Here is a 23,581-nt window from a genome sequence, read left to right as displayed (position 1 = left end):
TCGAAGAGAATATTCTCCATCATCATCGCATGAAAAGCTAGTAGGAACAGAACACTCCCTCATTCATGTTGGTGACCCAGCCCTGGAGGAGATTTCCCAACTGCATCTGGAGAAATAGAGGAAGGGGTGCAACAAACCCAGTGCCCATGACAGCAGTCAAATGTGGTCCCAAAATAGCTGTTAATCTTTTATTACCAATGCTTCTCTACACTTACTGCAAGACAGGTGCAGTAGGGACATCCTGCCTTATTATTCATGTTTTACAACTGATTTCAAGATTCATCTCAGCCGAGCACTCTAGGTTAGAAGTCCAGTATCAGCAAGTTGTCTCAGTTTACTGTATTATCCATGGAGAGTGTTGTGCTCCAGCATACTTAGTTGTTTTCCAGGAGAGGTCATTTTTAGATAGCTAACAGCTGATGAATTCCATTCTATATCTTCAAATAAGGCATGTGACATAGATTAAAAAAATCTGTATATTTGTAATTAAATTTATTGCTTGGACATTTCTTCTCAAAATGGGTATATAAATAACTGCATTGATTAATTTTTTTTAATTTTTGGTATATATAACATTTGAATATATTTTTATTTGCAGATGCAAATCTACTGCTATGATGCAGATCAGTTTACAAATTTTGAAGAGGCAATTAAAGGAAATGGAAAGTTAAGAGCTTTATCAATTTTGTTTGAGGTAAACAAAATATATCTTTGTGTCATTAAACAAGCTTTGAAACACGGCAGATGTTCAAACTGAATTTAACTGGTTCCAATGTGTGATCACTGAGTTAAAAATTTGCATATATCTTTCTAATTTATTCTTATGGAAAAGCAAATGGGCAAAATACATTTGCTCTGCTTTAAGTCATCTGTAATTTTGGTGGTAAACTGCAACTTTCAGGTTTTTTTTCATGAAGCCTGTACTGTTAAAAACCCGCAATTTCTTTTTAACAGATTGGAGTAGAAGATAATCCGGATTATAATCCAATCATTAATGGAGTAGATAGTGTTAGTCGTTTTGGTAAGTCTGCCTCCATGTTTTATTGATTACTGATTAGACTAAATTCCTTTTCAGTGTAATTATGAGACCTTAAAGAAATTGGGGAGTATGGCTGTCGAGCTTAGTTATGTATATTTTGTTAGGAGCAACAGAAGTCATCTGGATAGACTAGAGAGCTGGGCAATCACCAACTGTATGAAATTTAACATGAGCAAGTGCCACATTCTGCACTTCAGACAGGGTAGTCCTGGTTATTGGTACGAATTGGGGAACAAGAGGCTGGCGAGCAGCCCCGTGCAAAAAGATCTGGGGGATCGGGTTGATGGTGAGTTGAGTATGTGTCAACAGCATGCCCCGGCAGCAAAAAGAGCCAGTTGTGTCCTGGGGTGCATCAAGCGCAGCATAGCTGGCCGGCCGAGGGAGGTGATTGTCCCAGTCTACACTGCACCGGTGCAGCCCCACCTCGAGCACTGTGTGCGTTTGGGGCACCTCAGTGTAAGAACATCAGACTATTAGAGTGTGTCCAGAGAAGGGCAACCAAGATGGTGAAAGGTCTCAAGACTTACGAGGAGCAGCAGAAGTCACTTGGTTTGTTCAGCTTGGAGAAGAGAAGGCTGAGGGGTGACCTCATGGAGGTCTGCACCTTCCTCACGGGGGGCAGCAGACAGGGAGGTGCTGATCTCCTCTCTCTGGTGACCAGCGGTAGGACATGAGGAGATGGAATGAAGCTGTGTCAGGGGAAGTTCAGCTTGGACATTAGGAAAAGGTTCTTCACTGAGAGGGTGGTCAGTCACTGGAACAGGCTCCTCAGGGAAGGAGCACCTGGAGCACAGCACCAAGCCTGTCAGAGTTCAAGGAGCATCCGGACGATGCTCTTAGTCATATGGTTTAATCTTAGGTAGTCCTGCGAGGAGCAGGGAGTTAGACTCGATGATCCTTATGGGTCCCTTCCAACTTGAGATACTCTATGATTTATTTACCACAAGATGGAATATTTGTAACAACAGCAGAAAGTGTAAATGAATAAATATAACTATCATGAGGAATTTGCAACTCTTTAAATACTAAATCAAGATAAATGCCTGATTTATTCTGTGAGTTTTCTTAGTCATACATTTCTGGATTTTATATGCAGTTGGAAACAAATAACCCTGTTGCAGCCCTCCAAGATCTGTCTTACAAGTGTGAGACTGTATGAATATCAGTATTCAGTAGACTCAGTGGAGATGAATTCTTTTTTCAGTAGCTCCTAAATCTGAAATAATCCAATTATGTTACATTTGTACTAGCATTTTTCAAACCAAATGCTGACACTTTGGTTGTTTAGAATTCCTTGTGGGTTTATGTCAGAGCACATGGACTTCAGAGTGGTACATGAGGAGATCTGGGTTCTGTTTCTAACCAAGTTTCACAATGGCTTCACAGAAGAATAAACATGAATGAGCACTGTCGTGAACAGGGATATTTTCTTACATCATGGCCATGACCTTAAGTAAATGGTTAACTTTGTCTCAGTTTTACTATATGTAATGATACTTGAGCTTTGTAAACCCCCTTAAGATTGATAGGTTGAAAGCGTAAAGAGCTAATTAGTCCACTGTTTTAAAAGCTTTCAAAAGTATGATACTAAAATCAAGATTTTTTTTCTCCAGAAAACAAACACCATTCAACAAATACAAAAGGGAGCAACTTTCATAAATTGCAAAGACAGAGGAGGGGGAAGTATAAAGCAGTTAAGATTCATTATCTTTGTGTGCCATCTTCTATGAAACACAAAGGAGAACAAGTAATAAATCAAGGCAGATACTGTCCTACAACCTTGGAAGGAGCTGTAAAACTATCAGTAGCAAGATTCAAGATACAGCCACTACATGGCACTTCAACAATGAGTAGAATATCATTTTCTTGAATAAAATGCAAATGAGCTCTGAAAATTCAGGTCATGACTAAATCAAGTTGTTCCTCCTGAAGAAAAGAGACTAGCACATGATCTGTCCTTGTCTACAATGTACATGATCTGTCCTTGTCAGTCATATCTGTATTGTGCTTATTCAAATCCCAGTTACTGCGTTCTCAAGCTCTGCAGAGAGGCAGTCCTGTTCCTTCTGGACAAACTGTTTCTCATCATTCTTTGTAGGTGTTTGATTTTAGAATCTAGGCTGTCAATCACATTAAAGACCATTTTAAAATCCAAAGTTGCAGAATGTATAGCCAGATTCTTACTATAAATGTGAAGTTCATGTCCCCAGGCATCTATATAAAATGGATGGGCCATATATTTTTACTGAAGGAAGAATGTGTTAACTAGACATGTACCAGATAGCAATTATAGCTTATGTCTGAAGGTTGATTAACGTGTTGGCAGGAGAAATAGAAGGATGGGCTTTGTTTGACACTGCTAAATGTTTCCCTTTCATGACACATGGATAAGAAAGGGGGGAGGAGCCAGCTGTTAAACCTTAACTCAGTAGAACAGTCACTTACAGAAGAAAAGCATCAATGATTTGTAGTAAACTGTTAATGTAATTTGCTGCTCTCACCAAATTCATAAGGAATTATGACGACAAAGGTCAGAAACCCGTACAGGGATTAAGAAGTAACATATCTGTAAACCTACAAGTTAATGCACAGTCTGAAAATTCATTAGATATTCATATGTGAATACTTATCAAATACGGAGAAGCTTAAAATCTGTAACTTTAGATTGAAATCAGGTATATAAGGATCTACATTATTCCAAGGTGTAAAAAACAAATATTATTTTGGATGCACCAGACAATAAGGCAGATAATCATCACAAAATTGATAATTGTCACAGACTGAAAAAAACCTGCATTGAGGAAGTTGGTACCATTTCTGCTGATTTTTGTTGCTGGACCCTACTGCCATGCCAGCACGAACAGCTTTCTGTGGATGGACTCCCAGCAATTCCACATGCATGCTCCTAGCTGACAAGGTACCAGCTAAACTGCTGACCTGAAAGATGTGATACTATTTTTACAGGACAATAAACAGAGTGGTCATACTCTCTTGGAAGAGGTCTTTGCATCCTTCTCTGCTTTGTGTAAAGCTGTTAGAGTTTTTCACTGTATTATCACCATTTTAAAAATGCCTGTTCCACAGCGATTCTGCTTCTGCCATCACTTAAGCCTAACATGGTGACAATTCCCCAGGCAGTGATTTTCTGCAGTGGTTAAGATCGTGTGAGAAACTCAACAACTTGAGCAAATTCAGAGAGACTTTGAAGCCATGTCATGAGAATAAGAAAAGAGATTTAACATATTTTTCTTTGAAGTTCACGAGTGAGACAAAGATTTGCATCTTGGACATTTACAAGTAAACTTAAAGGTGAACAAATTCTCGTGAACCAATGTACTGATTACTTTATTTATTACTGGAGTAACTCATTAAACTTTCCCAAGTAAACAAAGTTGTTATTGAACAATACTTATTCAAACTAAATAGAAAAAGATCAGCAATCTATTTGTATGCTAGTCTCCCTGGAGGTCAAATTTTGAATAGCCTCAAAATTAGCTTGTTCCTATAATGGTAACTCTTTTGGAGAGTGTCATTTCTATTTATTCATTGCTTCTGCAGTATTTTAACTATCTGACTCTTAATTTATTTTAATTTTTTTTCAGGAAAACAGGCTGCATTAGAACCATTTATTTTGCTGAACCTTTTGCCGAATGCAACAGACAAATATTACACTTATAATGGGTCTTTATCAACTCCTCCCTGCTCTGAAACGGTTGAATGGATTGTGTTTAAAGATACCATTAGTATTTCTGAAGACCAGGTAATTCGTTTAATGTATTAAAACCAAACAATTGTACATAATACCAAAGAAAACAGTTGCCATGTATATGATAAAAGCTCATGGCATTCATTGCCAGCCCAACAACCTGGCTTTTTTTTTTTAGCTAGTTTTGAGTTTTTCGTGCAGCCATTAAATTAGAAAGCATATATATTACTTGAGTGTGTTATCTTTTCCCTTTTTTTCATTCAGGACTACATTCTGAGTCATTTCTTGCCTTAGAAGGGAGTAGGAACACGCTTCCTAACTATGCAGGCTGTCTGGACTTCTAGCCCAGATAAGAGTGCAAAACACTCTTTCCATATTCCCCCAGCTAAACGGTAGTGACTGAGCAGAGCATAGCTCCAACAGCAGAGTGAGTTGAGAAATACAGGTGGAGTAAACCATTAGATATACTGCTGGTACAGAGGAACAAAAGTTCAGTGCCACCTGGGAGAGTTCAAGTGGGAGACTTTACCCAACAGCTCTTCCCCAGGATTTTTGCCTGTTAGCAGAATCTGGTTAATTTGTTACGAGTTCTCACTTCTTCTTTTCCTTGCCTCTTCCAGTTAGCTGTGTTCTGTGAAGTCCTTACAATGCAGCAGTCTGGCTATGTTATGCTGATGGATTACCTGCAAAACAATTTTCGAGAGCAGCAATATAAGTTCTTTGGGCAAGTGTTTTCCTCTTACACTGGACAGGAAGAAATTCATGAAGCAGGTATTTACTGAACAGTCATTCCTCTCTTCACAGGTTGAAAGACAATTTTCAGTAAAAGATTCATCCTAGTATGAAGATACTCATTTTAAATTGTGTAGAAAGTAGCACACTGTATTATTACTCATAAATCTATCACTTCAGAGAAAAAAAACTAGCAATCATAAAACATGTCAGATTAAATGGAGTGGAAAATTAAATGCTTGTCTTGACCAAACTTTCAGTGAAGATCACGTCAGTTCAAGCTTTCTTGCACTGCCCTTTTAATGTGTTTCAGACTTAAACAAAGCTGCCTTTTCAGGGACTGCAAGAGGATTTTGTTTTACAAACCCATTTGGTTCTTTGTTCTATAATGTGGAAGCTTTTCCAACAGAGGCTGAAGTGAGGTCACCAAATTCATTTCATGTAGTCTGCTGAGAAAGTGATAGATGGAGAGAATCCCAGAAGCCAGATGCTGTTCTCTGTTTTACCCAAAACCTCAGGGAAGTTTGTGAAGGTTATGTGACCAAAACAGTACATTATGTAATGGGAAACAAGATCTAGCACTAAATATGGAAGTTGATGATTTCTGTACTCACAAGCACAGAAGAATAAATAGTAAACATCTAATTTGGGGGCATTATGTTGCTACTTGGGTGGGGATACCTGCAGATTCTTAAACTCAGTTGCACTGACCTGTGCTTAATTAGACATAGACAGATGACTGAAGCGTGTGTTGTTAGGTGTTCTCCAGATTAGAAAGAAGTGTGGTTTAATTTTAATTTGCCTTGGTTGGGTAGATATTTTTTTTCCTACTGGAATGATCTCATATATGAAATTTGCATACAAACTAGAGGATGTTCATCATTCAGAACTGATGGAGGGCTGGGTCCCCTGCACAGGTACATCACGCTGTTTCGCCACAGTGCTGCACAGGATATCTTTACTGCTTAATTTCTATAACCAGTCAGTGTCACTTCTGTTTTGACCTCAGCTTGTCATGAACTCCTCAGATGTGTGCCCAGGATATGATTTTTTTTTGCATTGGTCTAAGCCAAGCAATATGTGTTCTAGCAGGGTTTCTTTGTTTACGTACTAAGTAGCACTTGAAATTATGAATTTTGGAGGAGCATGGAACTAAGCTGCAGCAATCAAGCAAATTATCACAACTAAATAAATTTCTGTTTCCAAACAGACTTACAATGGACATCGCTAATTTGGCCTAACTTAAAGAAAGGTCATGCTTCCCCAAATCCCTTTGTTTAATGAAGGTCTCTGGGAGACAGGTCACTGTAATACAGAACACTTTTCTTATGTCCTTGTTGTCAGAAGGAAACGAATCTTCTCGGTCCTTTATAAATAGGAGTCAATCTACAGTGAAGAAATGTCATAGGTAAAGGATCTTTGAAGACACAGACTGGGACTTCTGCCACCTGCAATCCACTTGCCTCCCAGGTGGTTCCACTACAGCTGTGACCTTGGCCTTGACCCTTCAGCACCATTGCTGCAATAGAAGGAAGCTACTTTCAGCTGTGCCATCCTAATCTAGATTTCCATAGACTGATGAGAAGCTGGATAATACTGTTTAAGACAGGCCCCTGCTTCCTTCTGTCTATTCCATGTGCTGACACCTGAAGGAGCTTTTCATGTGCTGTCCCAAGGCAATCTGTGCATTAAAACTACACAGGATTTTGCTTCCAACCAGTCCCATTTCTGTACTATATCAAAGAGAGATTCTGTGAATTTTCTATCTTATCTGTGAGCTTGGTATCCATACAAATAAGGAAAGAGTGTCCAGCCTAAAGATAGCAGGATGCTTTTCTTCATTGAGTTATACCATTTAAAATTAGAAGGCCCTTCCGCTTCATGTAATGATAAAATAAGTTGTACAGAGCATCCAAAATTTCTGTGTGTGTAGACTTGTATACAACCAAATAAATGGGTTTCAGTCTATCGAGTTTTAAGACAAAAGTGTCCTGCACTCCCGTTACTGTGGCAGTGAACACATGCAGTATTTATTCCAAACTAGGTATTTAAAGTTACAAATTGTAGGTTAAAAATTCTGGTTTGGCTATAAACAAGGAGGGAAAGAAAGGGATCACTAAAATTTCAAGTCTTCCTGTATATATATTTCACATTTTTTTTAATGTTTATGTGCACTATGTAAATGCAACAACATCACGTACACATACATATACGTATTTATATACACACACGTATATATACACACACAAATGCAATTATAGGATTTGATTAATGTAGAACATTAGAGGAGCATTTATATTTTCACCTCCATTTTAAGAAAAGGTAAATAAAAAGCCCTAGGAATTATTAAACTTACATGTTGAGATGTAAAGACCTCAGTCCCCAAGAGTAAATAGGCTTACGTATTTCTTGTTTAATATTGCAAAGTTCTTGTAGTCAACAGAGGAAAAATAATCTTTGGTTATTAGACGCAAGAGAAATGACAAGAGTGGGTCTTACTCAAGTAGATAACTGAAAAAATTATTTTGTCTTGTAAAACATAGAATCCCAGTTTTCTCCTCTTGGATTCAGTGTAGACTTTTATTAGGCAGTAGGATTAAGTGCTTGATTTATTGCTGTTATTAATACATGGCATTTCTTAAGTAGAGCTAAGTTTCCTTAGAAAGGCTAAAAGAATCTTTCTATTCAATTATAAACTGATTTCAGCAGTATATTGTCAGAAATTTTCACACAGTGACAACCTCAACATTCTTGGTGTGCAAGCACTGCCCCACTGAGGACATGGGAGATACTTTGTTTCCCAAGCCTGCCTGGTGATATGCATGTATGCATATATGTATGTATATATTTAAGAAGATTAAAATAGCTAATCCTTACAGCCGTACTTGAGGATTCAACTCAAAAAGCTTTTTAAAATTGTAATGCTTTATCTCCACCAACCTCCGCTGGCATGAAAATCCATTTATAATAGAAATCATTGTTTATTCCTATAAACCTGAGAACCATCGTGGTAGCTGCTGGGCCCGTTACATAACTGTCCATTCACTCCACTCTTCTAGGAATGCCCTGCGAGTAAGTGCAGAAACAAAATTCTTGTTCATCTTCCTAGATTTAGTAAAGATATAAAAAAACAGTGGGTTCTTAAAATTCCAGACTGACAATATACATTGGTAAAAAATATTTGCCAACCTGTTTTCCCATGAAAAATACAACTGTGTAAAGTTCAGCAGTTATTTTAGTTTTAAATTCTCTTGCAAAACTAGGGGTAAGGACTGATGCCTTTATCATTTCACATACCACAGATGACATAAATTAGCTATAACCATTCTCAGATTCTCTCAAGACATTTCCTCTTGCGCAGGGTACTTTATACTGACCTAATGTGCCGGCTGCCCAGGCGCTGGTGACGGGGGCTGCGGGGCGGGCGGCCTGTGTGAGGAGAGGCTGGGGCTGCCCCATGCCGGACACAGCCGGTTCCAGCCGGCTCCAGCCCGCCCACCCTGGGACACCGCTCAGCTCCCCGGCCACAGATGGGGCGCCTCAGGGAAAATTTAGTTAAGAAAGGGCAAAACGCCGCACAACAGCAAGGAAAAAAGTGTGAGAAACAGCCCTGCGACACCACGGTGAGAGGAGGAGGAGGTGAGGAGGAGGTGCTCCAGGCGCCGGAGCAGAGATTCCCCCGAAGCCCGTGGAGAGACCGTGGTGGAGCGGGTTGTCCCCCTGCAGCCCATGGAGAGCCCATGTAGGAGCAGGCTCCTGTCAGGAGCTATGGCCTGTGGAGAGGAGCCCATGCAGGAGCAGGTTTTCTGGCAGGATCTGTGACCCTGTGGGGGACCCATACTGTAGCAGTCTTTTCCTGGGGGACTGTACCCCATGGAAAGGACCCACACTGGAGAAATTCGTGAAGGACTGTATCCCGTGTGTGGGACCACGCGCTGGTGCAAGGGAACAGCATGAGGAGGAAGGAGCAGCAGAGGCAAAGCGTTACGAATTGACCACAACCTCCATTCCCCATCCCCCTGTGCCGCTTGGGGTAGGAAGGTGGAAGAGTGAAGTTGAGCCTGGGAGGAAGGGAAGGTTGGGGAGAAGGCGTTTGTAGGTTTGTTTTTGTTTCTCACTATCCTACTCTGTTTTAATTGGTGATAAATTGAATTAATTTCCCCAAGTCAAGTCCGGTTTGCCCGTGATTGGTGACTGATGAGCAATCTCCCTGTCTTTATCTTGAACCATCATCTTATTTTCTCCCCCTGCCCTGCTGAGGAGGAGGAGTGAGAGAGTGGCTGGGTGGGCACCTTGGGGCCACCCAAGGTCAACCAGCATATGTATCTGCTCTGCTGCTCCACCTCCATCATGGAGATAGGGTAGATTGGGAATATTGAAGAACTACTTTTTGTCACACAATGTGACAGGGAGCTGAAAAGCCCTTGAATGTCTTAAGCAAAATGAAGTGATTTCACAGCTTCCACAATTGAAAATCTGGATTTAAAAGATAAAAATCTCAACCCCAGATTCAACTAAAAGTAGACAAAAGTAACAAATGTGGAAAAAATCCCCTGAGTTATCCAGTGCTGCCTCAGAACTACACCTAGTTTTATTCCAACTGTGTCAAGCTCAGATAAGCTTAAATCCAGGCATAAATTATATATATATATATATAAAATACATGAATAAGCCAAATTTGGTCATCTTATAAAGGTCTTTTTGTCAAAAAAACAGCCCAAGTAGTTTTTGACAATGATTTGACTAGTGTATCTTGGTGCTCCCCAATGATACAATTCAGTTTAGATTAAAAACTTCTAAGTTACATGGGTAGCATTTTATTCCACAGAAGAATAAGCAAAGATAGGTGCATTATCATGATCTGATATGCAAAACCAGCATCTGAGTAGTCACCTGGGGAAAGCAGAGACCTGAATTCAAGCCCAGCATGGGCTTGAATAGGTCCCTTAACGTCCTGTGAATAGTTAAGTATTTTACTGCTTGAGACTTGTAATCCAGTTGAATATCTGTGACTTCAGACTAGTAACAGACTCGAGAACTTCCTTTCTTGGAGTCTCTTTGCCCAGATTTTCAAAGTCTGTATCAGAGCAGAAGTCTTGAGTTAGGTAAGTTAATATGTAATCTCCTCACTTTTCCCAGTCACTGGAGAGGGAAAATGGGAAAAGGCAGGAGCAAAGTACCTCTGTGTTACTAAGACTGGCAGGAAGGGAAACAGCACAGGCAGGATGACTGATGAAGAGGCATCAGAAGGGCAAGAGACAACAGCTTGGGAAGGAATCGAAGTGAAATAATATGCAGATGACTGTCATGTAGGAATATTGTTGGTCACTGCTGACATGAACAGGACCAAGCATCAAAAGGAGGAGAACAAAAGGGAAGATAACTTTTTTCTTGGAAAAAAAATAGTTGGAAGAACCTGGAAAAGAAAACAGAGTGAAACTGATAGAAATAGTATTGGAGACACCAGTCTTGTACCTTTAAAAGTTCTATAATGCTGCTTAGTTTGAATACAGTCAGAGATTTCGGAACGAAATTCACTAACAGACAAAAAAAGGAAGGGAGGAAAAAGGACAGCAGAGAGGAGTTTGGAACAGGGAGAAGCTTGGTACTTATACTATGAAAAAGCGTTTGGAGAATTATTTTAAACACCTTCAAAAAGAAATAGCTGAAGAGTGTATTGAGTCATAAAATAAAAATGAAATCAGAATTTAAGTCATCTGCCTTAATGCTCAGAATTAAGAAGGGAATCATCTTTGCTGGTCTAATTATTTCATTTTGCCATCTGGTGGAAATAGGGTGGAATGACAAGTTTTAATAATGGAATGGAATGTACACAACCTGAGATTTGTCTTTTTTTTTACAATTTGCACTTCCTTTACGACCATTAAAATAATTCAGTGTAATGAATAAAATGGCATGTCAGATATATAGCACAGTAGATTAAAGCCTGGCAAGCTATAGAATTCAGCTAAATTACACAGACTAATACTGCCTCTACCATTGGCTCACTCACACACAAAAAAAATTGAAAAAAAAATAAATCACTGCTTATTTTCCCTTAACTAGCTCAGACCAGAGCTGCCCACCTGCATACAGAACGAAGAAACTGTTTTTCAAAATATTCTTTTGAGGGATTTGAGTGCCCTCCTGTGTTCAAGTGGCAAATTGCAAAGTTAATGGAAAGAATTTTTTTCCTTTCCTTCAAAATGCAGTATTGTCTGCCAAAAGCATTGTAGTATCATGGTGTTTGCTTCCTTTAAGAGAACTCCAAAGAACCTACACTTGTTTTCTTAATTGGCTAGACGGTTTGTTTTGCTTCCTTTTGCTAGATACTCAAAAGTTTGTTCTTAGCAGATTATGAGATTTGAAAAATATGTTTCCTCATTTATTCCAAATAGGGAATGATTATGTAATTACTTGTGCAAAAGTCAAGCTAAAAGTTTTGTAATAAAAATATATCCATCTAATCATTTTACAATGTAAGATTTAATTAAATTGATGAAAGATTTAAAGTAAACTTCATGTACTCTGATCAGTGATTTTGACAAGTCTAATAGATTAAATAAAGCAGTAGAAATGAGGTAATAAATGAAGTAATAGACTGAATAATATGCCTTTTCAGTACATATGAAAACACATATGAAAGGAAATTCAGTACAGGAGAAATGAACTTCCCAAAAGCTAGAGCAGGGGTAGATAGCCACTCTGAGCATGTCAGCCAAAGTTCAAAACCCATACAGTTTCAAAGAGATAAGAAGAGGGATTTATAACAGGAACTGTCAGGGACCCCTGGCCCTCATTCTGAGACATCAGAACAAATCTAGTTGCTGTGGTCTCAAGCTGGGAACCAAAAGTAAGTGAACACTTTTGACAGTCATCTCCATTCTTCAGTGCTGTGTCTGAAGACACAGTTCCCCCACCAGTGGTGGGGATGATGAGAGCAAGGAAGGAGAATGGGGTCTCAGCCCAAACCCACACCAGCCATGAATGATGCAGCTGTATATGATGTTGCTTTATTTTTCATGTATCACAACTTACTGGTCATTTTACAATGAGCTTCAGCTAAATAACTTACATTTTCTGCTACAGGTATTTGGGCAATTTAAAAAGCATATGTCATTGTCTCAGTAAATTTCTAGCACACTGGTAATCAGTACATCTGTATGTCTAGAAAAGTATCAAAACGTTCAGCTTACTTGAATAAGATGAAAAGAGTATTGGCGGGGAAGGGCTGGAAGACGTGGAAGAGTAGCTGCTTGACCAGGCTTCTTCTGGAGTGCAGGTTCCAGGCTCACAAAGAAGGTGTGCATGAGCCAGGCCCAGGACTGCAACAGTTTGATCAGACTTCTTCAGCAGATGTCTAGATGGTGCCTTAAAATATAACATGAAATCATTACCTGCTAACCTAACCATTTCTTAGCCTCTCCCTATTTGCCTTTTGTCTCTTTTTTAAGTACTGTAAAAAGATGCAAACATCATTGAGAGGAAATTCAAGTGTGATAGGCTTAACTTTAAAAACAATCTGCTACAGATTACAGTCTATTACAGCTGGTGAGAGAATGTGTGGCTCTTCTAATGCTACTCCGGTAGACCCGTAAAGACAGAGAAATAGAGATTTTTCATACCCAGGACATATATATGAATCTTTATGTTTTGTGTTTTATATTTTATTTCTTGGGAACTGAATATTAATATGTCACAAAATATGGTATAAAAGGGGGGGGGAGAAGGGGACTCAGTCCTCAAATTAACTTGCTTTTGAAAATCTAGTGTTAAAATGCTGGTTCTGTTTATAGTTCATGGCATCTCAGATATTGTAGTGGAACGTGAAAAATGAGGCACGTGAAAAGACTTGCATTAATTTTCTCAGGAGGTGGCTCAAGATTAGTAGAGTCATTTGTACCATTTAATAAATATCATGTTCTTTCCTCTTTTCTTTCTTCCAGTTTGCAGCTCAGAACCTGAAAATGTTCAATCTGATCCAAAGAATTATACTAGTCTTCTTGTTACATGGGAAAGACCTCGGGTTGTATATGACACCACAATTGAGAGATTTGCTGTCTTTTATCAACAGCTGGATGGAGAAGACCAGACTAAGCATGAGTTTCTGACAGATGGGTATCAGGACTTGGTAACTGTAAACTCTTCAAGTTTCATACAAAGGGGTGATGGTAAAACACTCACTATTAATTATCTTAAGGAATTAAACAGTAGCTGGGAGCTGATTCAATAAAACAATCGCTTCTTTGGCTGCAGCTCACAGAAGCTGTACTTCATTTTTTGGCTGTGAAGCCACAAAGACAATTAAAAAAATATTTTTAAAAAAGCCTCTCTTGCCCAGAAGAGAGAAAGCTTTCGCAGATTGCTGTTCTGATTTACCAATACCATTCCCAAAAGTTTATGACCATGTCAGTCTCAGAACTCCTTAGCCATAAAACCCTTAATCAATTAATAGTGATCTGTATTTCATTGCTCACTGATGTGCAAAGAATGACCTATGCAAGCAACTAATAAGATTCAGTACAATCATACTGCTATATATTAAGTTACTGATTACAGCTTCATGGTATTTTACTGAAGTGATCTGTTCCTCTAACCCTCTTTAAAGACTCATAACTTATCAGAGATAATGTTATCTAAACTAGTGTTCAGCATTAAATAATTATATAGTTTGGTATCTTCCATGTAAAGATTCGTAAGATTTTTAAGTTGACTGAAAAACATTTGTGGCAATAAAATATGAACAGCATACATGAGAGTCCTAGAAGAAAGGAGCTTTATGGTTCATACGAAAAATGTGTTATGAAAAAAATAACAGTTCCAAATATTTGATACTTATTTGCAAGTAAATGATTAAACATGTTTTTTCTTTTAGGGGGCTATTCTAAATAATCTGCTGCCCAATACAAGTTATGTTCTTCAAATAGTTGCTGTTTGCTCTAATGGTCTATATGGAAAATACAGTGACCAAGTAATTGTTGATATGCCTTTAGAGGACCCAGGTAAGTCATCTTTTGAGCTTAGTAATCACTTTAGGCTGAAAATCTGTATTTGAAGTAGTTTGTCTGCAAACCAGTTAAAATGTGTGACTATCAAAATATGCTAAAATGAAATTTCAAAATCGCTGCAGTTAACCTTCAGCATGTTCTTTGCTACTGATATTTTACATGATGTAATGCTCCATTCCTTGAAAACATTACCTATGAAAAACTGCATGTTAATTTTTTTAACTCTAAGAGTATTCTGAAAAACACCTACCTGATTTCAAATCTCACAAGTGTATCTTTTAGCAATATAATGTAGGGAAATAAAACCATGTTTGGTATTATTTCTCTACAGTTCAAGCATCTTCCCAAAATTAATCCACACAGCCAAAGTATTAAGGAAAAAAGTAGTACAAACCCAATATATGACTTATAAGTCTGCATCAATTGATTTTGAAATTTGATTTCTTATGATTACTTGGAGTTTGATTTCAAAGGACTTGCGGTGATGGAATTCCCTTGCTTCTTAATGCTGCCTCGCAAAAAATCAAAAGGCCTAACAAACAAATCTTACTGATTTCACAGCCAGATTTACTTCTTCCGCCTGCTGGTAAATATGAAATAATTTGAAATTATAGCATGAAGCTTGATCTTTTCCTTAATAATTCCTCAAATTCTGTGGAAGTTTTAGCATCAGACCCAGTTCTTATCAAAGTGAATGAGAGCTGTGTTTTCAATTAAGGACCCTGTAATTAATCATAGGAAAAAAACAAAGACTTTCTGATCATGCAAGAAACCATTTTTTATCTAAGGGCCTGGATTCTTGTTGTTTGGTTATGGATTCTTGTAAGTTCAGTTTTACAGTTCACTAAGTCTGTTTAGCTACAGCAAAGTCCTTTAGCAATGTTGTGATGTACTTGGGAAAACAGATCAGTTTTTCATTTCAAGGGAACCACATTCCTTTACAGCAAGAAAGAATATGATTGTACCGTATAAATTCTCTACCATATGAATTCTGAACTAACAATAGTAATAGGCTTATAATAGTATGGTTTTGTCCGAAGGAGAGGGATGTAGGTTCAGGTATAGTACATATAAATTTTCAATAAACATTTGACTAGTCTTTCAAACACAATGTATTAAGAAGAATGCATTTTTGGAGTCTTATGCTAATATCTACCAGAATTTTCATATTTCTCTTCAGTTTTCTAAGAAGTCAACAACAAGGTTCTGACATTCTGCCTGACATTTCACTTTCCTGTTTATCCTTTATCTACTACCTCTTAGATATTATATTCCTCTACTTCCTTTCCAGAATTTGCTGGTTTTGTGTTTGAAGAATTTTCTCAGATGAGAGTTCATCTATATGCCCCCACATCCATTTCTACATAGAATGACAAATAAGCAGCATAGTGTTGTCATTATTAAACAATAGTTAAACAAATCAAGTCAGTGCAGTGCTGCCATCACAGCTTCAAAACCTCTGAAAACAGACACTGCAAAACAAAATCCAGCATAGGTACTGTCCACAGGATAAACTCCCCTACTACTACTGTTGTATCCCTGCTCTAAGGGTGAGTCGCATACCACCCCGTGTGTCATGACTCCCTTTGGAAGGAAAGGTGGATGCAGAGGCAGAGAGGGAGACAGGAGCGCTGGGGCTGGGTAACCGGGGAGCCAGCACTGCAGGCAGCACTGCACAGTGCGAGCAAATACTGCTGGGGAACAAACTCCACAAGAGGATGATATTCAGCAGCCTGCAGCAGGCCAGCAGTGTAGATACAGCCACTGATCATGGCCTCCCTGTTGCATTTCTGCTGAAGTCATACAAAGCAGGGGCTTTGCATTCATTTCAGTAGGAGGAAGACTGAGGGCCTTGCTTTGGAAATATGTACTGGAAAACTCATTTCACTTTCCAGTATAGCAGCAGAAATTTCTCTGAGATTTGTATTCTCAGACAAGATAATTTGGTGCAATAAATGTTACATTTAGCAGTTCTGAGCGAAGGTCCGATATTCTCGTGGCTTTTTACACAGACACACCACTAATTTCTTTTTGTTCAAGAAATGAGAAAATACAATGCAAGGATACCTAGGAGGCATAACAATGTAAAGATGTATCTGTACAAAATATGAATGGGTTAGCATAACTCTGAAAATGGTATTTTTGTGTTTTGTGTCATTTGAACATTTAAATATGTCTCCTTATCATTGCATTAAAGCAAGTTAATGTATATATCTATATTCTTATCCTGAGTTTTCTTGTTTTTAAATAAAGCATTGTAAAGAGGAGAGTTAAATTATCTGCATATCAGAACTGTATAAACACCTGGGGTTCTCTTCAAATTTCAGGCAGTTCTGAAAATTTGTAATAGCTTCAGATCTACCTAAGGTTTTTCCTTTAGTTTTCCAGAAGCTTCAAAAGTGAGGAGGATTCATTTCAGGTCAAATGAAGTGTTTCAAGGATATTTTAAATTTAAAAAAATAAATAAATAAAAGAGGGAGAACTTTATAAATAAAAATTAAATACCAAAATTAATTACGTATTTCAGAAAAACTGTTTCTTTGGGATGCTTCCTATCTGAAATGGACACAAAGTTATTAAATATACTTTGTGTTCTTTTATTTTGACACTTCCACAGTGGTACATCTGAAAGTGTTAGATGAGGAAAATTCAGGGAAAAATCCCCCCATGTAATTAGGATGATTCCTATGGGTGTACATTGCTCTATAAATAAGTTTTAGAGATGATGTCTCAACCCTGGACATAATTTTAAAATATGAGAAAAACTTCCATTCATTTCTAATATTAATGTTTATTTGCATACTTACTTTTACTAATTATTTACATCTGAATTAACTGTTGCAAATATTGCAAATATTTTCATATTTAATATTTTAATATTGCAAATATTAAACAACAGAGATATGAGAATGTAGATATCTAATGAGAAAGATTTGTTCAGAGCAACTTGCTGGTTACAACTATAACTTCAAATTGGTTTTGTGATCTGCTTTATAGATCTTGAGGCAAAAGGGGATTTCTTGGAGCTCCTGCTTGTGAATTTATGAAAGAAAAGTTATCTTCACCATGAAGACATGAAATAAAATTGACTCACATAAAGCATAAGCTAAAACTTTCATTTTCAAGAATTACTCTGAGTAAGCCAGTTTAATTAAGATGAAATTCACTGCAGTCACCTCCAGTTCAATTAATCTTCATGTTAAGAGCTAAAGTGAGGCATGATTCATGCAGAAGCATTAGATGGGCCCTTTTCCAGGAAGAATTCTGCCCTTGGAGTGGCCACTTTTAATGAGGGAAGTTTCAGCACATTGTGTAACACAAATCTGGTGTTCAAAAAACTCACAAGCATTGTTTTAGCCTTTTCTTTGTGAGATGCTTGCAAGAGTGTTTCTCATGCCTTCTCCCCACCCTGGGTGGGTGCCTCCCGTATGTGGTTCGTGAAGGCCCTGGAGGCTCCGGGCGTTCCACAGACCAGGTTTAAATCCTCTCGTTCTCGGCAGTGCTTTGTAAGAGGAGGGACCTCTTTCAGGCCGTGCTCTCTGCCTCAGTTTGTGGAAGCCTCTGGAGCTCTGATATGACTTTGGGCAGATGATCATAGTTGAGACCTTTGCTCTTTGGGTTTTTCCTAAGCTGTTCAGAGTTACAGCTTTTCATCTTATGATATAGTGTGTGTGCACATTAAAATTGTTTCCAGTTAGTTTCTATTTAGTGAAAGTCACTGGATGCCCTATGTGATGTAGCTACACAACCTTTCTGAAAATGAAGGGAATCATGTACGTAGTGTTTTCAACAGCTTTGATGAAAGTCCAACATTTATTTACCAATTTTTCATTTTCTATTAGAATTGGGTTTTGAATAACTACCTAAATGTGTGCTTTGACTCTCTAGATAACATCTGTATAGCTCTGAAAGTTCTGCAGTAGTTTGTTATGCAGTTAATACTGGTGTTACTTACATGCTTTTGCTGACACAGGAAATGAAAAAATAAGAATATATCTCTCCTCTCATCTTCCTTTGTGTAGACTTTGATTGGTGTTTCTCAAAAAACCCGTGCTGGGATACGGCTCTCAAATGCTGTCTCCTGCATGGCAGCTCATGCTGTCAGCAATGCTTTGTGAGGGTCTAACTATGCAATTTCTTTGTAACTTGTCTTCATGATTTTTGTCCTAAAAACCACTAAGCATATCTTAAATGTTTCATTTAGGGGATGCTTTTTTCTAATTTTGTACTGATAAATGTAGAAATCTGAAAACTAATTTAAGCAGAAGAAACAGGCTTTACTTTTGTTTTTGCCATGCCATTTATTACATAAGACAATACAGAAATGAAGACAATTTATCTTGTGCACGTTATTCTACAATTACAAATCAGATTGTTTTAAGAGATTTTTTTAAAGATTTGCATTGAACATAAATGTAGGGAAATAGTCACTTTTTTTGTTTTTATTCTATCATTTCTTCATCTGTCACTAAAACTGACTATGAAAAAGACCTCTACAAAACTTTCTAACTAATGATTTAATTATTTTATTTTAAAATGTAAGCTATAGAATAATCAATTTGTGGTTCCAAAAAAAATAAACAAGCTTGTTCATCAACCTACATCAATGGGTTGTTTTTTGGAGGGCGCGGTTCTTCTCCGTGGTTGGGGGATATTAGCAAATTTCTATAATCTCCCGTCAAATCAAAAACTCAGCAACAGGATTAACAGAACTTCTATAAGTGTATGTCTCTAATGCTTTTGACAAATATATTTTCTGTGACCCACTGAATTTAAATAGGCTTTGTAAAATGCCTGAAGATTTAGTGTTGTTAATATATATTTTTTTATATATATATATATATGTATGTTAATGCCTCTCCATGGAGACAACAGCAAGAAACTGTATTTTTCTGCTGGTGGAATTTGAGAGCACATACCCTACTGTATACTCTAGCACAATCAGCACATTTTATTTTTCTGATTGAGTCTGATTAAAGCTGAACTCAAGAATACTGACCACAGAAATAGTGGACAGAACTTCTCTGTATTAAAAACATTTTTCAGAGAAGTGTATTGAGTACATAATACATGGTACTGTGGGAAGACTTTCAAACTAATGTCTACAATATTTGATTTATGTCATTGAGAAGCCAGGGAATATCATTATCTCCTTCACCCCTTCCTCCCCTCCGCTTCCCTCCCCACCCTGCCCCGGAGACTCCTAGGCTTCCAGGAGTCAGAGGTAAGATAATTTTTCTCTATCTTGTTAATGAAAGGTTAATTCAGTACTTGGTAATTTATAAATGTTTGTTACAAAAGAACAATTTATGAAGGTTTTGCGCAGCATTGTTTAGTCAAAATTTGTTTGCATGCTGTAATCTACAAACAAGACTGTATGGACTTGTTAGTTTGATAAACTTTTTCTAGTGTATGTTGCATATAATACATGTCTCAATTTGTTTTTAAAGGTAGATATGGACGGAGAATACAAATTAAGTCATAGATCTCCATCTGACTTTGCAGAGATGAGAAGTATAAAGATGGGATCTTTATACTAGTGTATTGAAGAAGCTTCCTTTGGGAGTTGTGGAGGAAATGCAGACATGGAGCTCTGTGTGATGTTATTGCTAGAATCGCTCCCTAGGCTAAGAGACTGGCATTTTCCCTTAGTGCAAATCAACCCTCAGAATATGTGCTAGCACTGGTGTCCAGGCAGAGCACTGGAACATTGCTTAGGAGAAGGCCTTAGAAAGATTCGGAAAGGGAATGGACCGTAATGCTCTGGAAGGGGTATTAGATTTCATCACTGAGACCTATGCCAGTTCCTACCAGAGATTTGTAGGTTTCTTGCAACCTGCTTTGAAGCCTCTCTTGCTGATCACCATCAGAAGTACAATATTGGATTTGGCCAAAAAAAACAGAGAGGAAGAAGGTGAGAGACTACCTCTAAACTTAGAGAGAAGGATTTTCACCTGGGCTGTAGGAGGTTAATTTCTTGATCCTGCTTCAACTGTTATTTATTTATGAAAAGCGGTGAGGCCTCAAAAGCCTTTAGAGTAGTTCTTCACAGAGCGCCCAGTACCTGTTTATTAGGGACTTTTTGTGGGATGCAATACAACTGGGTTCATGTCCTTACATTAAATCAAGTGGAGTTGGAGTTTGAAAAAGGCCTTCAGCCCTGGACTCCAGGAAGGCTGGGTCCCTTCGGTCTTGCCCTGACGGAGGCAGGCAGCCTGCTGCGTGCTGAATATGATGGCATGGCTGTTGCACTAGTACCTAGCCCAAGCCTGGGTGCACAAATGAGGAATTTGCTGTGTGAAAATTATAGAACAGATCATTCTACAAGAATATTTTCAGACCTTTCAGATTAAGTGTAGAGAAATAGTTGATTCCCAGACTTACTTTTTTTCTCTCTGCTGTATTTCCGCATTAAACTGTACTTTCTCGTAGAAAATGTTCTCATAAACTTATTTCTCCCTGGCCAGGATGTGGGTTCTCAATGCAGATCCAGCATGTGCTGCAGTATCAAATTAGAGCCAGGCAAATCTGCTGTGGCTGAATGTGTCCTGTCTAGATGAGCATTGCTACCCTTAGAGCTAGTCCTCAACCTGGGTGGTTGGCCACTTCTCCAAACACAATCCTATAAAACATCTTAGACTGGGTCTCAATAAATTTATTAACTAATCAGTTGAGTCCTTGCAGAATTAATAATTCTGTGAATTTAAAATGTTGGATGATACGGTGTGTATTTTTGTTTTATAGAGGCTGACCTCATTCCTGAACTGAATGAAACTGAAGAATATGAGGTATAGCATTCATTTATTTTTAAGAGACTATTTCAAATACATACATTTCAACTAAATTTAATTTATATTCTGTGAAAATTTACAAAACTATGTCACCAACTGAATGTATTATCTGCATTTTTATATACATACATATATGCATATGCAGCCTTCTCTTTCAGCTATATTTCTCCCTAGATAACTCTAGAGATACCTCACTAGTTATCTGGGGCTGGAGATAGATGGAGTAGTAAGGGATATGACAGGGTATGCCTAAATATTTTTGAAAATGGGGCATCAAGTTACTGTCACTTCTGAGTGAAGTCTGACAAAATTGTTTATTTAGCAGAATCAAAGCTGTCACCCAGTGTTAGGCTTTTTAGTTTGTTTCAAGAGAAATCTGACTTGGGCTTGCTTATGATGCTCTTAGTGTGTAGTAAACTAAAGTAAGGGAGGAAGGCAGTTGTGCTGAAGAGTGAGATTTATGTGTGTCTGCCATCAGTGTGCTATCGGTTGAATTTAACAGTTATTCCAAAATTCTTGGAGGGTCATTTACTCTTACTTCTTGAACTCAAGTTAAACTTTACAGTATAACCCTATTTTACATAATTTTGGATGTTTTTATGATAACGTCTGCAGACTTCATATTTGATAACTAGATTTCTGGTGTGCCAGCAAGGAGAGAGGTGAAAATATCAGAATGAAGTTTTTAACAGTCTCTAATACCAATTGTACAATATGGACAGTTCCTTCAGTAAGACCTCCATTTGTATCAAGTAATCCCTCAGAATTTTTATTTTATAGTTTCAATCCATGACCACAACATTCTCACTGAGTGGCAAGTCCTTGTTCATTAAATAGACAGCCTGTGCTTACCTGTCTGTCTATTTGCCCTCCCTTGTATTTGTGGATGCTGAGTAACCAATATTACAGTTATTTCTCTGTTGCTGTAAGCTACGTATCTAGATTATTATATTGCATCTGTCAGGACAGTAACTGAGTGCCAGTGAATGTCAAGTGATTTTTACTTGAACCAAGAAAGATTAAAAGTGCAGGCATTGCCCTACAGAAAGTCCATTTTCAGAAACAAGGGCCTGTCCAGTCCAGTCCGGGTTTGCGGACACGTAGTCTAGGTGCTGCTGTCCCTACATTTTAGGTATATAGTTCTTGGAATGAAATCCAAACCTGAGATTCATGTCTGAGGTACCTTATATTGTGTCAGTGCAGTAGAGGTTCCTGGTACAAAAAAGGGACTGCAGTGTGAAGCACAGCTCTAGCCTAGTGGTTAAAGCCCTCAGTCTGGTGAGACTGGATAAAAGCTAACAACTCCTATTAGCTGAATGCCCCAGTTAATAGTTTATTCAGCAGTGCTTCATCTTGGGCACGTTCTTTCAAAGGCTGTTGATTTTACATTCTTCTCTCTGCTGTGCTCTGTTCACTTCAGTGCAGGAGTGAGAGATCTACTCAGCCTAAACTATATTGGGAACTGAGGATTTCTTAGACTGATAACTGTGTCCCTGTCTACTGTCTTCTGGGTGTTTTCTCTCAACATTATGCTTTTGAATAAAAATGGGTGGGCTTTGCCAGCACATCACCAAGCCAGATCTTCAAAAGCAAAAGGAGTTGCAACTGTATTTTGCGAGAGGCTCTGTCCTGCTGATGTCTCTTAGGGCTATGTGTGCCTGTCAAATCAAGTCCCTTCAGAAACTGAAGATGCCCCTCAATCTAGTTTGCAGAGTTATGGTTGGACAGGTTTGGTTCTGGTGCAGTTCTAGATGGGGGCACAGCACAGAGCTGTGGGTACTGCTGTGTCTAGGTCAAAACAAAAATGCCCGCTGAGCAAGTTAGATGCTTCCATGTTCCATTTTTTGATTTGAGGCAGGGAAAGTTGGAGAGGGGACAAAAAGATTTGAACTGAGATCCTTAAGCACTGCCTAAATCCCAATTATATTTAGGCATGTATTTTTTTTTCTTTTTCTTTTTTTGATCTGTCCTTAAAAGTCAAAACTCTTTAACACAGATTTTTCACAAAGTATCATTATTCATGTTTAGCAAACTAAGGGTCTTAACAGGGACTAGGTGGTATCACTCACAACACCTGTGAAACTGTTATAGTTATGCTGACCATCCTGAAGTCTTCTTTTTCAGAAAACTCTGAAGATTCAGCAGATTTAAGGACAGGTCATAAATATGTTTTAAATATGTTAAATTCTGTTACTATGACAATTTAATTAACATTGGGATATTAGTATAAATCTCTAAGATGTTCTGACAGCAAAACCATTTTTTCATTGATGTGTGCTGCATATACAATTGCACTTTGTTAGGA

General features: G+C 38.1%; 1 protein-coding gene across 5 annotated transcripts in view; it reads left to right on the top strand.

Moving 5' to 3' along the window:
- Nucleotides 1–23,581, top strand: part of PTPRZ1 (protein tyrosine phosphatase receptor type Z1) — a 144,210-nt gene that overhangs the window by 80,534 nt on the left and 40,095 nt on the right. For all 5 annotated transcript variants that reach the window (XM_049813670.1, XM_049813669.1, XM_049813668.1 and 2 more), the window contains exons 5-11: nt 599–694; nt 955–1,021; nt 4,642–4,799; nt 5,366–5,516; nt 13,424–13,608; nt 14,353–14,479; nt 21,230–21,273. In XM_049813670.1, the coding sequence (XP_049669627.1) occupies nt 599–694; nt 955–1,021; nt 4,642–4,799; nt 5,366–5,516; nt 13,424–13,608; nt 14,353–14,479; nt 21,230–21,273 (828 nt within the window). The remainder of the gene's footprint in view (nt 1–598; nt 695–954; nt 1,022–4,641; nt 4,800–5,365; nt 5,517–13,423; nt 13,609–14,352; nt 14,480–21,229; nt 21,274–23,581) is intronic.

The sequence above is a fragment of the Accipiter gentilis genome, chromosome 11, assembly GCF_929443795.1.
Source record: "Accipiter gentilis chromosome 11, bAccGen1.1, whole genome shotgun sequence".
Classification (NCBI taxonomy): Eukaryota; Metazoa; Chordata; class Aves; order Accipitriformes; family Accipitridae; genus Astur; species Astur gentilis.
This window is presented reverse-complemented; position numbering and strand designations above follow the sequence as displayed.